At 43.5% G+C, this 19,116-nt stretch overlaps 1 protein-coding gene across 5 annotated transcripts in view; it reads right to left on the bottom strand.

Moving 5' to 3' along the window:
- The window catches only part of clec16a (C-type lectin domain containing 16A), a 270,292-nt gene that overhangs the window by 144,870 nt on the left and 106,306 nt on the right, over window positions 1–19,116 (bottom strand). For all 5 annotated transcript variants that reach the window (XR_013500698.1, XR_013500697.1, XM_078240789.1 and 2 more), the window contains one exon: window positions 7,338–7,447. Coding sequence is in view for 3 of the 5 variants with exons in the window: in XM_078240789.1 (XP_078096915.1) it covers window positions 7,338–7,447 (110 nt within the window). In the remaining 2 variants the exon portion in view is untranslated. The remainder of the gene's footprint in view (window positions 1–7,337; window positions 7,448–19,116) is intronic.

The raw sequence follows: 19,116 nt of genomic DNA, 5'->3' as shown, positions 1-19,116 counted from the left end.
TGGAATTTAAAAAATGCATGGACAATTTAATCAAAGATTACATGATATTAAGGTGGTAGCTATGATGTGGAGATGCTGGCGTTGGACTGGGGTGGGCACAGTAAGAAGTCTCACAACACCAGGTTAAAGTCCAACAGGTTTATTTGGAATCACAAGCTCTCGGAGCGCTGCTGCTTCATCAAGGAGCAGCGCTCTGAAAGCTCGTGCTACCAAATAAACCTGGTGTTGTGAGACTTCTTACTATGATATTAAGAGGAATTGATTGATTAGATGAGATTTCCAGTGGTTGGGGAATCTAGGAATAGGGGTCATAGCCTAAAGATTTTAGCCAAGCCTTTCGGGAGTGAAGATAAAAGCAATTCTTCATGAAAAAGATGGTGGCAATTTGGAACACACTTCCACAAATGGCAATTTTGCCTCGTCAGTTGATGATTTTAAATTTCTCTTGCATATGAAGTCACCATACAATTCACTTAAAACATCTCTCCTGTGATTCAGAGATCTTGTGCCCAAGTGCATCAGTTGACAGCAATAATAGCACCTTTAACATAGTTAAATGCCCTGATAATTCACAGGGCTATTATCAGCTACCTAAGAAAATCAAAAGCTTGGTCAAAGAGGTTGGTCTTGTGCAGTAATTTTGGAAAGGTTTAGGCATCCGGTGGCGTGCAAATCAATGGAACAACCACCAGATTATAGTCCACCCACTTCCAATAGTTTCAAAGCAAAGTTTATACATTTTGGGTGAGAAAAAAATTGAACCCACTTTCAAACAAGAAAATATCATTTGAAAAACAAAATCAAGATCCTTCTCAAGATCAATCACGATTAAGATTTTCCATGGAAATATGGAGAAGAATAATGACTCACAAAAGCATTTTACCCCATAAGCTTACAGTAAAGAAATTAAGTAATTGTTTAACATATGCCAAGATTGCATCATAAAATAAAACGCTTTGATATATCTAGTTTTAGCTTTGTAGTGGTTACCAATCTCTTTGGTTTTACAAAATAAACAGAATATGCCTCAAAGTTTTTGCAAAGCAGTCTGGCAGTTACATAGTCACAGAAAATGAAGACAAGTCTCCTCACTGTCCAGCAAGCCTATTGAGGTGAACCCAATATCATATATGCCGATTAACATTACTTTATGCTGACGCGTGTTTCCAGAATGCCAAATGACAGAAATCCTGTTCTAGAAAAAAAGGGGAGAGTATGGTAAAGTCTAGGAAAACTGTGCCAAAGCTATAAAACGAGGAATAGGTTTTTAGTTACTAGGATTTTATTCAGGATGCGGACTCCAGCTCCAAGAGGCACGCAGGAATTGATGAAAGACTTGCTGAACCAATCCCCAGCTTCAAAAGATGAACATGAAAAAAAAATCAGATAAGGAGTGGACCATTCAGCCTGTTGAGCCCACTCCACCATTCAATGAGGTCATAGCGGATCTTCTACATTAACACCATTCTCCTGCACTACCTCCCGCCCCACTGTATCCCTCTGTTTTTATTATGCAAACATCTGTTGTTCTCAGACTTGAACATGCTCAATCACATACCTCCACATTAGAATTGCAAGATTGTCCAATGAATAATCACTACCACTTTGATTCAGGTTTTTTAGAAAAACATGTTTAGTTACATACATCTCCATTGAGTCCTAAAGTCATCCATTTGTAGAATATAAATTGCCAAGACCAGTCAACGGGGCTTTGCTTGGCCATTTTATATGACTATGAAGTATCAAGTCTCTTTTGAACCAAACGTGGTAGTTGGAATCAGCAGTTAGCAGTTGAAGGGTCTGAGTCGGTTTTGCAGCATGAGTGGGTCCTTGAGAAAACACAATGTTCCAAGTGTTGACTGTCCTTGAAGGAAATCAGGATGCTTATTGAACATTGTCTGCTAAAAACGTCAAGGATTCTGTACAGCTGCGTACATGAGTGATAAGGATGTAAATGAAGGATTGAAATTCTATTGGTTGAAAGTGCACACCAAACTGTAAGGCTATTTAACTGGCGTGTTTTCTCTCATTGGCTAAAAAGAGCTATAACTGACACTGTGGAACTCTGCTAGAAAACCACAGCAAATTTCACTGTGTCTGTTCTTGCTAGCGAGCTTGAGAAGATTGAGTACTCACTGCGCATTGTCCGGTTAATCCTCAACACAAACAGCAGATAGAACAGATTTTCTCCATCAATACTCACCACCTCAATGTGTTATAGTTTAAAAAGTATTTTTAGATTTACAAGCAAGTGATAACTGCCTATATTTACCATTCTTCTCAGCTTGCACATTATTTAGACTACTTTAGGGTACATGAGAACTGGCTGATGTCAGCTTTCATTTCCTTCACAGCTCAGTTGACAGAATTACATATGGGAGAATTGTTGAAGAGAACTAACATGCGACACAGTTGGTGGTGCTAATACTATTGAGAATTATATATCCAGGTATCTCATTATTTCATTTTCCCCCTCAAACACAAACATACAAAAATCATCACTTTGCAGGTTTTCATGTCCCTCATGAGATGTACATACACATTAATGTGACACCTATAATATTCTCATCGCTCAAAATGATGCTGTCTTTGTCCGAGCGATGTTAATAATGCCATCTTGTAGCTCTGTTGCTGCATGTTGTGTTAGCTAATTTTCTCAACATTATGAGTCACTAATTTGAATATCTGAATGATCTTAGAAAAAAATATTTTCAAATCTTAAAGTATAAAGCAGGTGGATTGGCACACCTCTTGTTTTAACGCAATTGGGTCAATTATTCCAATGCTCCAACATACAAAGATCTGAAGAATTGTTTCTTCATTAATAATACATTTGTTGGAAAAACCATTAGACTAACAGGAACAGTGTCTGTTTGGAGGTTGTAACTTCTGAGTTGTAACCTACAGTTTTCTCTGTCCTTTTTTTCAAAAGCTGAATCTCATTTTTAAGAAACTTTTGCTCAAGAGGTGACGGTGTTGAAATTGCCTCAACAATTAATGGTCCACCAGCACTCTGATGGAATGGCTATCACAGAGTCGCAAAGTAGCTGAGAATTCTGATCTATGTCACACACACCAACGATGTGTAGATAGGAAGAGTAGGGGGGTCCTAAGGGAGCAATTCAGGGAGTTGGGAAATAGGTTAAAAAGTAGGGTCACTAGGGTGGCCATCTCTGGGCTGCTCCCAATGCCTCGTTCCAGTGAGGATAAGAATAGGGAGTTGGTTCAAATGAATGCCTGGCTAAAGGACTGGTCCAGGAGGGAGGGCTTTATTTTCATAGACCAATGGGAGGTTTTCAGGAGAGGATGGCACCTGTACAAGAGGGAGGGGTCACAACTAAGTTGGAAGGGCACAAATATCCTGGCTGGGAGCTTTGCTAATGCAGTTCGGGGGGGTTTAAACTAGTGTGGCAGGGGGGTGGGGATCAAACTATTAGGTCTATAAGTGTGGTGGCTGGGGACGAGCTTGGGGCTGGGACAAGGCTGGCAAAGAAGAAGAGCACTCTGGGGGAGGACGACCTCACTGAGCCTGGGGGTCTGGAGTGCTTATACTTCAATGCAAGGAGCGTAGCAGGTAAAACAGACGAACTTGGGGCCTTAATGCGCACGAGGAATTTGGATGTGGTTGCGGTGACGGAGACTTGGTTGAAAGAGGGACAGGACTGGCAGCTGAATATTCCAGGGTACAAGTGTTTTAGGCGAGACAGAGGAGGGGCCAAAAGAGGTGGGGGAGTAGCGGTATTGGTTGGAGAGCATATTACAGCGGTGCAGAGGGAGGACAATTCGGAGGAGTCGTGTAGCGAGTCACTCTGGGTGGAGCTTAGAAACAGGAAAGGCGCAGTCACTATGTTGGGGGTGTACTACAGGCCCCCCAACAGCCCAAGGGAAGTGGAAGAATGGATATGTCAGGAGATACTGGATAGGTGCAGGAAATATAGGGTTGTTGTAGTGGGAGACTTCAATTTCCCTGGTATAGACTGGAAATCGCTGAGGGCAGGGACTCTGGATGGTGAGGCATTTGTAAAATGTGTACAGGAGGGTTCGTTGGAACAATATGTGGACAGCCCAACTAGAGAGGGGGCTATACTGGACCTGGTGCTGGGGAATGAACCCGGTCAGGTCTTCAAAGTTTTGGTCGGGGAACATGTGGCAAATAGTGACCACAATTCTGTTAGCTTTAGGATAGTGATGGAAAAGGATGAGTGGTGTCCCAAGGGTAAGGTGTTGGATTGGGGGAAGGCTAACTTTATTGGGATCAGGCAGAAATTGGCAGCTCTTGATTGGGAGAGGCTGTTTGAGGGTAAATCCACATCTGGTATGTGGCAGTCTTTTAAGGAATGGTTGTTAGGGCTACAGGACAAGCATGTGCCTGTAAAAAAGAAGGATAGGAAGGGTAGGATTAGAGAACCGTGGATAACCAGGGAAATTGAGGGACTGGTCAAAAGGAAAAGAGAGGCGTATGTTAGGTCCAAGCAGCTAAAAACGGAGGGAGCTCTGGAAGAGTATAATGAAAGTAGGAAAATACTCAAACGGGGAATTAGAAGAGCAAAAAGGGGTCACGAAATGTTCTTGGCAGACAGGATTAAGGAGAATCCCAAGGCATTTTATTCATACGTTAGGAACAAAAGGGTTGTAAGGGAAAAAATCGGACCTCTCAGGGACAAAAGTGGGGACTTATGCTTGGAGCCCAAAGAGGTAGGGGAGATCCTAAATGAATACTTTGCGTCGGTATTCACTAAGGAGAGGGATGTGTTGACTGGGAGTGTCTCGGAGGGGAGTGTTGAACCGTTGGAGAAAATCTCCATTACAAAGGAGGAAGTGTTAGGTTTGTTAGAGAATATAAAGACTGACAAATCCCCAGGGCCTGATGGAATCTATCCAAGGCTGCTCAGGGAGACGAGAGGTGAAATAGTTGGGCCTCTGACGCAAATCTTTGTCTCGTCACTGGACACAGGTGAGGTCCCAGAGGATTGGAGGATAGCCAATGTGGTCCCGTTATTTAAGAAGGGTAGGAAGGATAACCCGGGTAATTATAGGCCGGTGAGCTTGACGTCCGTGGTGGGGAAGTTGTTGGAGAAGATTCTTAAAGATAGGATGTATGCGCATTTAGAAAGGAATAAACTCATTAACGATAGTCAACATGGTTTTGTGAGAGGGAGGTCATGCCTCACGAACCTGGTGGTGTTTTTTGAAGAAGTGACCAAAATGGTTGACGAAGGAAGGGCCGTGGATGTTGTCTATATGGACTTTAGTAAAGCGTTTGACAAAGTCCCTCATGGTAGGCTAGTGAAAAAGGTTGGATCCCATGGGATAAAGGGGGAGGTGGCTAGATGGGTGGAGAACTGGCTTGGTCATAGAAGACAGAGGGTGGTAGTGGAAGGGTCTTTTTCCGGCTGGAGGCCTGTGACTAGTGGTGTACCGCAGGGCTCTGTATTGGGACCTCTGCTGTTTGTGATTTATATAAATGATCTGGAAGAAGGAGTAACTGGGGTGATCAGTAAGTTTGCGGACGACACAAAACTGGCAGGACTTGCAGATAGTGAGGAACATTGTCAGAGGCTACAGAAGGATATAGATAGGCTGGAAATTTGGGCAAGGAAATGGCAGATGGAGTTCAATCCTGATAAATGCGAAGTGATGCATTTTGGTGGGAATAATGTAGGGAGGAGCTACACGATAAATGGAAGAACCATAAAGGGTGTAGAGACGCAGAGGGACCTGGGTGTGCAAGTCCACAGATCTTTGAAGGTGACGTCACAGGTGGAGAAGGTGGTGAAGAAGGCATATGGCATGCTTGCCTTTATAGGACGGGGCATAGAGTATAAAAGTTGGGGTCTGATGTTGCAGATGTATAGAATGTTGGTTCGGCCGCATCTGGAATACTGCGTCCAGTTCTGGTCGCCACACTACCAGAAGGACGTGGAGGCTTTGGAGAGAGTACAGAGGAGGTTTACCAGGATGTTGCCTGGTATGGAGGGGCTTGGTTATGAGGAGAGATTGGGGAAACTGGGGTTGTTCTCCTTGGAAAGACGGAGGATGAGGGGAGACTTAATAGAGGTGTATAAAATTATGAAAGGCATAGATAGGGTGAACGGTGGGAAGCTTTTCCCCGGGTCGGTGGTGACGTTCACGAGGGGTCATAGGTTCAAGGTGAAGGGGGGGAGGTTTAACACAGATATCAGAAGGACATATTTCACACAGAGGGTCGTGGGGGCCTGGAATGTGTTGCCGGGCAAGGTGGTGGAGGCGGACACACTGGGAACGTTTAAGACTTATCTAGACAGCTATATGAACGGAGTGGGAATGGAGGGATACAAAAGAGTGATCTAGTTTGGACCAGGGAGCGGCGCGGGCTAATTGTTCCTGGTTTCTCGTTTCAAGGCTTCATTCTACGATCATCTTGCTGGTGCCAGTACAGAGTGAGACTGCGGATAGTTGGGAACCTGTCTCGGGGGCAGGGGATTCATATGGTGTTCGTGGAAGTGGAAATGACTAGGGTTGGGAAGCATTTTCCGATCGGGGCCATTGTGATCTCCTGGACTCGTTTCGATCGCCTCAGGGGGTCGGAGAGGAATTTCCCAGATTTTTCTTTCCCCATATTGGCCCTGGGGTTTTTCACTCTGGGTTTTCGCCTCTCCCTGGAGATCACATGGTCTGGAATGGGGGGGTGGGGGTAAGTTAATAGGTTGTAATGAACAAAGCATCGTAGCTGTGAGGGACAGCTCGGTGGATAGGATATTGGTATGTAGATAGGCTGGAAAATTGGGTGGGGATCCTGGATTCAGGATTCAATCCTGGACCGGGGAGCGGCGCGGGCTTGGAGGGCCGAAGGGCCTGTTCCTGTGCTGTATTGTTCTTTGTTCTTTGATGTGGAGATGCTGGCATTGGACTGGGGAAGGCACAGTAAGAAGTCTCACAGCACTAGGTTACACCAGGCTATCACCTGATGAAGCAGCAGCGCTCCAAAAACTCGTGATTCCAAATAAATTTGTTGGGACTTTAACCTGGTGTTGAGATTTCTTACTGTACACACACCAACGGTCGCAGTGTGACAAATGTTACATTATATTCACAAAGCAAGCTCAATCATCAAACTGGAAGAGGACATCTGTATTTATAAATGGACGCCAACTAGTTGTGCACTAGGTTAAGCCCTTTACTTTTATCGACTCTTTTGGAAGCCCTTTACTTCTTTCTTTGGAATTAAATTGTCTCCATAATGCAATATCTTTAACGTAATTAAAAAAACCTACCATGCATAAAGATGCCAGATTTACTGATAATGTGTCTTTTGATACACTTCATGACAAAGGTTTTTAAAAGTCTAAAATCATTACCTCATAACAGGCAAGATGCACATCTTTAATAATGCAGTTGCCGCCTGATAGTACAAGCTGTTTAAGTAAGAGGCAGGCAAGTTCCAACGTCGCCAAGCGGATTTTCCCATCTGTGAAGAGAAATAAAGTAATAATCCTTTCAAATCGCTGGCAACATTTTCTATATTCAACATGGTATCAAGCTAAGCTGCATCCGGACTCTAATCACCACTGTTATACATGCCTTTTAGCCAAACAATGCTCACTTTGTAGTTAAGCATTACCAGGTCTCGGTTATTCTGGAAGATCATCCTTGAAAAGAAGCTCAAAGGTTGTTGCAAGATTCTTACATTTGTTAACAAGGGAACTTTAAGACAACTTTCGTTCCAAATCAAGACATCTGTTGTCTTCAAAATTAAATGGTTTTGTGCTTATTCATGACGATCTGGCTATATCTTTGCAGAACGGAAACTACCCCGTACAAAGATAAAATAGTTATGCTGCCAGAACTTCTGTACAAATGAACTGATGACCAATTATTCTGTGCCTTATGGATACTAAAAGTAATCTGGGTGCCTATATTTCTTTGTGCATTCATTGTCATTTGGAGTTTCATCGACACAAAGTTGGGCAGGTCACAGCATTTCAAATAATCAATAAGCAGACTTGACAACTGAACCGCAGAGGAGGTCACCACATGGGTGGATGCCCTGCTCTGCCCCAAATCAGCCTCTTACTCCTGTCCCTGGCCCCCTCTCCTAGGTCTCAAGTGTATCAGCCAGACATCAGTCAGTATATTTAAAAATACGATAAACAATAACAGTGCAACACAAACAGAAATTGATAGTGTTTTATACATGATCAATTGGGCACTTAATGCCAGGCATGTAAACTTTGCCTTCCAAAAAGTAATTGAGATGATGATGCACGGAATTATTTTTAACTTGTACATTAAACCACCTTTTGCTGATCTTTTTGCTTTGGTTTACAAAAGCCCCAATTTTGAAAACCTCTCAAATCTGTGATGCAGAAACTCAAAGCGTTTGTGTGCACAACTCAAGCAACATAATCGAGCTAATAATGAAGAGAGGCCAATGTGTTTTTTATATATACTGCTGTGCTGAATCTACTTATCAGCCAAGTTAGAACACAAAATCACAACTATTGGCAGGAGTATTTACAGAATGAAATCAAAGAACAAAGAAAATTACAGCACAGGAACAGGCTCTTCGGCCCTCCAAGCCTGCACCAACCATGCTGCCCGACTTAACTAAAACCCCCTACCCTTCTGGGGACCATATCCCTCTATTCCCATCCTCTTCATGTATTTGTCAAGATGCTCCTTAAAAGTCACTATCGTATCTGCTTCCACTACCTCCCCCAGCAGTGAGTTCCAGGCACCCACCACCCTCTGTGTAAAAAAACTTGCTTCATACATCTCCTTTAAACCTTGCTCCTCGCACCTTAAACCTATGCCCCCTAGTAATTGATTCTTCCACTCTGGGAAAAAGCTTCTGACTATCCACTCTGTCCATGCCCCTCATAATCTTGTAGACTTCTATCAGGTCGGCCCTCAACTTCCGTGGTTCCAGTGAGAACAAACCAAGTTTCTCCAACCTCTCCTCATAGCTAATGCCCTCCATACCAGGCAACATCCTGGTAAATCTTTTCTGTACCCTCTCCAAAGCCTCCATATCCTTCTGGTAGTGTGGCGACCAAAATTGAACACTATATTCCAAGTGCGGCCTAACTAAAGTTCTACAAAGCTGCAACAAGACTTGCCAATTTCAGAACTTGCTAAATCAGAACAGAATTCTAAAGCTGCAGTCCCCATGATCCTGGATAAAGTACAAGCTGTCACTTTCTGCACTATTATGTCAAGTACAAGAGATACAATGCGGTATTTCAACATTTTAAATGACTAAAGCTTTAATGAATAATAAAAATATAAAATTGGGATTGAGGCTTTTGGAAAGGAGGGAAGGCACCAAAGCTTTTGCTAATTAGGGTCAAATGACAGAGCTGAGGCAGGAGTGACTGCCCTTGACATCAAGGCAGCATTTGACCGAGTATGGCATCAAGGAGCCCTCGTAAAACTGGAGTCAATGGGAATTGGGGGAAAACCCTCCACTTGTTGGAGTCATATCTGTCACAAAGGAAAATGGTCGTTGGAGATGATTGGTGCTCAATTATCTCAGCTCCAGGACATCACTGCAGGAGCCCTCGGTAGTGTCCTCAGCCCAACCATCTTCAGGTGTTTCAATGACCTTATTATCATAATGTCAGGAGTGGGGATATTTGCTGATGGCTACACAATGTTCACTATCATTTGTGACTCTTCAGATACTGAAGCAGTCCATGTTGAGATCAAAGAGGTGGTGGTATTGGGGTTCTTGAGAAACATTAAGGTAGACAAGTCCCCAGGACCTGATGGGAAATACTGAGAGAGGCAAGGGAGGAAATTGCTGGGAGGAAATCTTTGTATCCGCACTGGCTACAGGGGAGGTCCCAGAGGATTGGAAAATAGCCAATGTTGTTCCTTTGTTTAAGAAGGGTAGCAAGGGTAATCAGGTAATTACAGGCCAGTGAACATTACATCAGTGGTAGGAAAATTATTGGAGAGAATTCTTCAAGTCAGGATTTACTCCCAGTTGGAAATAAGTGGACGTATTGCATACAAAGTGGCAAAGATTAGTGGGAACCTAAAGGATTGGGAAATCTTTAAAGGTCAGCAGAAAGCCACGAAAAAAGCTATAAAGAAAGGCAAGATGGATTATTAGAGTAAACTAGCTCAGAATATAAAAACAGATAGCAAACGTTTCTACTAATATATAAAACGAAAAAGAGTGGCGAAAGTAAACATTGGTCCTTTAGAGGATGAGAAGGGGGAGGTAATAACCGGAAATGAGAAAATGGCTGAGGCATTGAACAGGTATTTTGTGTCGGTCTTCACAGTGGAAGACACAAATAACATGCCAAAAATTGATGACAGGAAGGCTATGGCAGGTGAGGACCGAGGAACTATTATCATGAAAGAGATAGTGTTGGGCAAGTTAATGGGGCTAAAAGTAGACAAGTCTCCTGGTCCTGATGGAATGCATCCCAGGGTACTAAAAGAGATGGCGGGGGAAATAGCAAATGCACTAGTGGTAATTTACCAAAATTCGCTGGACTCTGGAGTGGTTCCCGCAGATTGGAAAACAGCAAATGTGACGCCACTGTTTAAAAAAGGAGATAGACAAAAGGCAGGTAACTATAGGCCAGTTAGCTTAACTTCTGTAGTAGGGAAAATGCTTGAATCTATCATCAAGGAAGTAGCGAGACATCTGGATATAAATTGTCCCATTGGTAAGGCGCAGCATGGGTTCATGGAGGGAAGGTCATGTTTGACTAATTTGGTGGAATTCTTTGAGAACATTACATGTACAGTGGACAATTGGGAAACCTGTGGATGTGGTGTATCTGGATTTCCAGAAGGCATTTGACAAGATGCCGCACCAAAGGCTGCTGCATGAGATAAAGGTGCATGGTGTTACAGATAATGCATTAGCATGGATAGAGGATTGGTTAACTAACAGAAAGCAAAGAGTGGGAGTAAATGGGTGTTTTTCTGGTTGGCGATCAGTGACTAGTGGTGTGCCTCAGGGATCAGTGTTGGGACCGCAATTGTTTACGATTCACATAGATGATTTGGAGTTGGGGACCAAGTGTAGTGTGTAAAAATTCACAGATGACATTAAGATGGGTGGCAGAGCAAAGTGTGCAGAGGATGCTGAAAGTCTGCAAAGAGATATAGATAATCTAAGTGAATGGGCGAGGGTCTGGCAGAAGGAGTACAATGTTGGTAAATGTGTGGTCATCCATTTTGGTAGGAATAATAGCAAAATGGACTATTATTTAAATGGTAAAAAATTGCAGCATGCTGCTGTGCAGAGGGACCTGGGTATCCTTGTGCAGGAATCTCAAGGAGTTGGTTTGCAGGTGCAGCAGGTAATTAAGAAGGCAAATGGAATTTTGTCCTTCATTGCTAGAGGGATGGAGTTTAAAAACAGCGAGGTTATGTTGCAGCTGGATAAGATGCTGGTGAGGCCACACCTGGAGTACTGTGTACAATTTTGGTCTCATTACTTGAGAAAGGATACACTGGCACTGGAGGGGGTGCAGAGGAGATTCACTAGGTTGATTCCAGGGTTGACTTACGAGTAGACTGGGGCTATACTCATTGGAATTCAGAAGAATGAGGGGCGATTTTATAGAAACATATATTATGAAGGGAATAGATAAGATAGAAGCAGGGAAGTTGTTTCCACTGGCGAGTGAAACTAGAACTAGGGGACATAGCCTCAAAATAAGGGGAAGCAGATTTAGGCCTGAGTTGAGGAGGAACTTCTTCACACAAAGGGTTGTGAATCTGTGGAATTCCCTGTCCAGTGAAGCAGTTGAGGCTACCTCATTGAATGTTTTTAAGGCAAGGATAGATACATTTTTGAACAGTAAAGGAATTAAAGGTTATGGTGAGCGGGCGGGTAAGTGGAGCTGAGTCCACGAAAAGATCAGCCGTGGTCTTATTGAATGGCGGAGCAGGCTCGAGGGGCCAGATGGCTTACTCCTGCTCCTAGTTCTTATGTTATGTATTAGCGAGAGGTAACATGGTTTTGTGAAGGGGAGGTCGTGTCTCATTAGCTTGATCGAGTTTTTCGAGGAAGTGGCGATGATGATTGATGAGGGTAGGGCAGTGGATGTTGTCCACATAGACTTCAGTAAGGCATTTGACAAGGTCCCTCATAGCAGGCTGGTACAGGTGAAGTCATGATGTGGAGATGCCGGCGTTGGACTGGGGTAAGCATTTATGGATTCGATCTTGGTTTCCAGGCTGCAGGTGAAGTCACACAGGATCAGAGGTGAGCTGGCAAGATAGACACAGAACTGGCTCGATCATAGAAAACAGGAGGTAGCAGCGGAAGGGTGTGTTTCTGAATGGAGGGTTGTGACAAGTGGTGTTCCTCAGGGATCAGTGCTGGGACCTTTTCTGTTTGTGTGTGTGTATATATATATATATTTATATATATACATATAAATATACATATATATAAATGTTTTAGAGGAAAATGTAACTGGTTTGATTAGTAAGTTTGTGGACAACACAAAGGTTGATGGAATTGCAGATAGTGATGAGGACCGTCAGAGGATACAGATCGGTTGAAGACTTAGGCGGAGAGATGGCAGATGGAGTTTAATCCGGTCAAATGTGAGGTAATGCATTTTGGAAGATCTAATACAGATGGAAAATATACAGTAAGTGGCAGAACCCTCAAGAGTATTGATAGGCAGAGGGATCTGGGCGTATAGGTACATAGGTCACTGAAAGTGGCAACGCAGGTGGAGAAGGTAGTCAAGAAGGCATACGGCATGCTTGCCTTCATCGGCCAGAGCATTGAGTTTAAAAATTGGCAGGTCATGTTGCAGCTTTATAGAACCTTGGTTAGGCTGCACTTGGAATATAGTGTTCAATTCTGGTCGCCACACTACCAGAAGGATGTGGAGGCTTTGCAGAGGGTACAGAAAAGATTTACCAGGATGTGGTCTGGTACGGAGGGCTTAGTTATGAGGAGAGGTTGGAGAAACTTGGTTTGTTCTCACTGGAATGACGGAGGTTGAGGGGCGACCTGATAGAAGTCCACAAGATTATGAGGGGCATGGACTGAGTGGATGGTCAGAAGCTTTTTCCCCAGGGTGGAAGAGTCAATTACTAGGGGGCATAGGTTTAAGGTGCAAAGGGCAAGGTTGAAAGGAGATGTAAGAGGCAAGTTATTTTTCTTAGAGGGTGGTGGGTGCCTGGTACTCACTGCCAGGGGAGGTAGTGGAAGCAGATATAATAGTGACTTTTAAGGGGCGTCTGGACAAATACATGAATAGGATGGGAATAGAGGAAAACGGTCCCCGGAGGGTAGGAGGTTTTAGTTCAGTCAGGCAGCATGGTCGGTGCAGGCTTGGAGGGCTGAAGGGCCTGTTCTTGCGCTGTAATTTTCTTTGTTCCATGTCCAAATGCAGCAAGACTTGAACAATATCCAGACTTGGGCTGACAAGTGGCAAATAACATTTATGCCACACAAGTGCCAGACAATGACCATCTCCAACAAGTGAGGAACAAATCATCGCCCCTTGTAATTCAATGTAATTACCATTAGAAAATTCCTCATCAACATCCATTGACCAGGAACAGAACAGGACTGGCCATATAAATACTGTGGCTACCAAAGCAGGTCAAAGGCTAGTAATCCTGTGGCAAGTAACTCACCTCCTGACTCCCCAAAGACTGTCCACCATCTATAGGAAGGCCGCATTATAGGAAGGATGTGGAAGCATTGGAAAGGGTGCAGAGGAGATTTACCAGGATGCTGCCTGGTATGGTGAGAAGGTCTTATGAGGAAAGGCTGAGGGACTTGAGGTTGTTTTTGTTAGAGAGAAGAAGGTTAAGAGGTGACTTAATAGAGGCATATAAGATGATCAGAGGATTAGATAGGGTGGACAGTGAGAGCCTTTTTCCTCAGATGGTGATGGCTAGCACGAGGGGACATAGCTTTAAATTGAGGGGTGATAGATATAGGACAGATGTCAGAGGTAGGTTCTTTACTCAGAGAGTAGTAAGGGCGTGGAATGCCCTGCCTGCAACAGTAGTGGACTCGCCAACATTAAGGACATTTAAATGATCACTGGATAAACATATGGATGATATTGGAATAGTGTAGGTTAGATGGGCTTTAGATTGGTTTCACAGGTCAGCGCAACATCGAGGGCCGAAGGGTCTGTACTGCGCTGTAATGTTCTATGTTCTATATAAGGCACAAGTCAGGATTATGATGGAGTACTCTCCACTTGCCTGGATGAGTGCAATTCCAACACTCAAGAAGCTTGACATCATCCAGGACAAAGCAGCCCACTTGATTGCTACCCCTTCCACAAACATTCAATCCTTCTGCCACCGTCGAAAAGTGGCAGCCACGTGTACCATCTACAAGATGCACTGCAGGAACTCAACTCGTTTCCTTAGGCAGCACCTTTCACACTCATGACCACCACCATCTAGAAGGATGAGGACAGCAGATACCTGGGAACACCACCACCTGGAGGCTCCTCCCCAAGTCACTCACCAACCTGACTTAGAAATGTATCACTGTTCCTTCTCTGTTGCTGGGTCAAAATTCCTGCAACTCCATCCATAGCAGCTCTGTGAATGCACCTACACCTCAGAGACTACAGCGGTTTTAGAAGGCAGTTCACTAGCACCTTCTCAAGGGCAACTAGGGATGGGTAATAAATGTTGGTCTAGCCAGCAACAGCCACCATTGAATTTTAAAGAATGGAATAAAGGGGATAAAATCTTAGAGCATTTGCCTTTTGAAAATGTTAAGAAAAATGATAGCTGTGATTTATTTATATGGCATAACTCTTAGACAGACCAAAGAAAAGTCAATTACAAACACAGAAGGGACGAAAGTAGCACTTCTTCTAGACCAAGAACAGATGCAAGTCAGTGTTCGGATATTAATTTTGAAACCTGGTAATTATATCCTGATACACCCAGCCAAAATTAAGCCGCAAACAACACTCTTTCAGCAGTTATCATTAAAACAATAAAAATTACACAAGACCGTCTGGATCAAAGTCATTTAAATAAAAACCAAGGTAGGGAATAGTTTGCAGAATACATTCAAGACTTCCTCTTAGACAAGTAGGTTTCATCTCCTGTTCCACAAAGTAAATAAATAATTAGGAAATGAAATGAGAATTACGCAAATAAGCATATGACTATAATTATGAAATAGAAACCACAACGGTAAGGTACAATATAAAAAAAATAATATTTAAGAAACAAGTGCTGGATTGAAAAAGACAGCAGGTCAGAGGCTGGGAATCCTGTGGTTAGTAACCCACCTCCTGACTCCCCAAAGCTGTCCACCATCTACAAGGCACAAGTCAAGAGTCTGAGGGAATACTCCCCACTTGCCTGGATGAGTGCAGCTCCAACAACACTCAGAACAAAGCAGTCCGCTTGATTGGTACCCCATCCGCAAATATTCACTCCCTACAGCATCAATGTCCAGTGGGAGCAGTGTGCACAAGATGCACTGCAGGAACTCACCAAGGCTCCTTCAACAGCACCTCCCAAACCCATATCCACTACACCAGCTTAAAGTTCAACAGGTTTATTTGGAATCACGAGCTTTTGGAGCGCTGCTCCTTCAGCAGAAGAGACCCGAGACCTGATGAAGAGACCTGACCTCTCACCTGATGAAGGAGCAGCACTCCAAAAGCTCGTGATTCCAAATGAACCTGTTGGACTTTAACCTGGTGTTGAGACTTCTTACTGTGCGCAACCCAGTTCAACGTCAGTGTCTCCACATCATATCCACTGCCATCTAGAAGGACAATGGCAGCAAACGCATCGCAACGCCATCTCTTGGAAATTCCCCTCCAAGCTACTTGCCATCCAGACTTGGAATTACATTACTTTTTTTTTTTAAAAACTGTCGCTGGGTCAAAATCCTGGAATTCCCTCCCTAACAGCACTGTGGGTGTGCCTACACCACAGGGTCTGCAATAGTTCAAAAAGGGAGCTCACCACCATCTTCTCAAGGGCAATTGGGGGTGGGCAATAAATGCTGGCCTAGCCAGTGCAGCCCGTGAATGAATTTTTAAAGACTGGTTCAATTAACTGGATAGAAAAGTTACTGAATAGAATGGGGAAATCAGCAGTGGAAAAATTTCAGTTGAGACAATCAATATTTGCAGAAAGAGAAAAAGGGGAGCAATGGTTAAAATTCCTTGGATAAAGAGAGACATTAAAACTGAACTGGAAGTTCAGAGGGAGGCATACGACTAAACGATGGGGATACAAATACTGAAAAATAAATAAAGCAAGGTAGTGAAGTAAATGAAAAAGAAATGAACTAAAAGAAATGACAATGGATAGAAAATTAAAGTAAAGACTTAAATTAGTATATCACAAATAAAAAATTGTTATAAATGCCAGGCATGAAGGGAGACAGCATCTCATCTTTTGACTGGGCATTCTATGGCCTTCTGGACTCAATATTGAGTTCAACAATTTTACATGATAACCTTTGCCTCCACTGGCTCGGTTTTCTCTCATTTCTTTCTTTATTCTGCATTTAGAGGTCAGGGCACATCTTTTGTTTCTTTACTTTGTCCATTATCGTTACCATGGGTTTATGCACCATGTCACAACCTTTTGTGATTTAATCTCTCCTGCCTTTTACCCCCAACAAAGTTTCCCCTTCATTCTCTCGCCAACTCCCTCCCTCGCCTTCCACTTGTTCAAAACCCATCACGTTGTTTTCCCCCCTCGATTCTGATGAAGGATCTGAAACATGAATTCAGTTTCTCTCTACAGATGCTTCCTGATCTGCTGAGTATTTCCAGGATTTGTGTTTTATGCAACAGAGACATTTAATTGCGACAGATAAAGAGTGGCAGAGATTTAAATAAACATTTCCTATACTTTTACAAAATAGTCGAAGCGAGAACAAAAGGCATAAAGGGGGAGGATGTGGAACAATCTTAACAACCGAAAAGGAGTTGATTCTGGCAAGCATTAGCAGAACTGAAAATTGAGTCACCAGACTCCGTGGCATGCACCACAGCGAGAGGAGCTGGCAGAAGCTTTGACCCGAATAAGAAAGTAATTTGTGCCAAGAGTCTGGAAGGTAACAGATGCAGAGATTTTAATTTAAAAACTGAGAGAAGACTATCCCAAGTTACTCAAGCCCAGCTAATCTAAGGTATACTAATCTAAGGCCTTTATCAATCGAGGGATTGAGTTTAGGAGTCCGGGGATAATGATGCAGCTATATAAGACCCTCGTCGGACCCCACTTGGAGTACTGTGCTCAGTTCTGGTCGCCTCACTATAGGAAGGATGTGGAAAAGATTGAAAGGGTACAGAGGAGATTTACAAGGATGTTGCCTGGATTGAGTGGCATGCCTTATGAGGATAGGCTGAGGGAGCTCGGTCTTTTCTCCTTGGAGAGACGAAGGATGAGAGGAGACCTAATAGAGGTGTATAAGATGTTGAGAGGCATAGATCGGGTGGACTCTCAGAGGCTTTTTCCCAGGGTGGAAATGTCTGCTACGAGAGGACACAGGTTTAAGGTGCTGGGGGGTAGGTACAGGGGAGATGTTAGGGGTAAGTTTTTCACACAAAGGGTGGTGGGCGAGTGGAATCGGCTGCTGTCAGGGGTGGTGGAGGCGAACTCAATAGGGTCTTTTAAGAGACTCCTGGATGAGTATATGGAGCTTAATAGGATGGAGGGTTATAGGTAGGTCTAGAAGGTAGGGATGTGTTTGGCACAACATGTGGGCCGAAGGGCCTGTTTGTGCTGTAGTTTTTCTATGTTTCTAGACTGTGGGCAAACCCTTAAGAATTTACACAAAGGCAGAATACTGTGGATGCTTGAAATCTGAAACAAAGTCCAAGTTCTGAGTCATTGGCCTCATTTGGAGAGCTGGAGCAGACACGATGGGCTGAATGGCCTCCTTCTGCACCATAACAATTCTCTGTGATCTTGACGATCAACTCTGTTTCTCACTCCACAAATGCTGCTGAGTATTTTCAGCATTTTCTGCATTTATGTCAAGAATCTACAACTGGAGACCAGATTAGTGAGCAGTTGAAGTTGATCAAGGGCAGGGTCATCTGGATTTAATGAAAATATTTCATGTTCAACAATCTAAAATATATATTTTTTTAAAGTGACTGGACGTCACAGATGTACTCGGAATTTTTTCAGAAGATTGAAGGGGTCTCAGTCCAAAAGATTCCAGTATAAGGATAGAAAAAAACATATCAGCATGGATCAAAAATTAGAAGCAAGTTGATGGGGGACAGTAAAGTGGGTGGCAGTGATTAGCACTGCTGCCTCTCAGCACGAGGGACCCAGGTTCAAATCCCAGCTTGGGTCACTGTCTGTGCGGAGTCTGCACATTCTCCCCATGTCTGCGTGGGTTTCCTCCGGGTGCTCTGGTTTCCTCCCACACTCTGAAAGACGTGCTAGTTAGGTGCATTGCCCAAGCTAAATTCTCCCTCAGTGTACCCGAACAGGCACTGGAGTGTCGCGACTAGGGGTTTTTCGCAGTAACTTCATTGCAGAGTTAATGCACGCCTACTTGTGACACTAATAAATAAACTTAAACATATCTTTACTGTTGGTGACACTTCATTATTAAATCCAGTGAAACTTCTCCCCAGGAGGAGGGTTTCCAGAGCATCCAATGTCACTAACATGGAATGCTTACATTACAGGGGTATCTCCAATATCACGGGGCCCTAATGACCCACGCCCAGGGAACCAGAGATAACGACACAATCTGTCTTCTTGCTACATCTTAACAATACAGCCATGAATACAGTTTCGGCTTAACCACACTCCAGTTTTTCAACTTATCACATCTTGCATTCTTTAGTTGTTAGGAATCCTTTAGCCATACTTTATCTGTTACTAATGGCATCAACCTTCAAGGTTAATGCCCAGTGGATCTACTTTTGCAGACACTGACTCATCCACCATCTCACAGACATGTCAGTTGCAGCATTGCATGGCACCCCTCCGTCTGATGCAAAAACCACATTCCATCACCCTCCCTACCATTGACAATGAAAATTAACAATTGTGTAGCTTTTCAAAACTACTGCCAAAAACAGGGGAGAGTTCCTGATTATGCAATTAGTAGTGAGAAGAGAGAGATTCTAAGGAATCAAAGCAACAAATACATTCTACATA

Source organism: Mustelus asterias, chromosome 23 (assembly GCF_964213995.1).
Source record: "Mustelus asterias chromosome 23, sMusAst1.hap1.1, whole genome shotgun sequence".
NCBI classification, from domain to species: Eukaryota; Metazoa; Chordata; class Chondrichthyes; order Carcharhiniformes; family Triakidae; genus Mustelus; species Mustelus asterias.
Note: the sequence above shows the minus strand (reverse complement) of the source record. Positions and strands in the feature narration are given on the sequence as shown.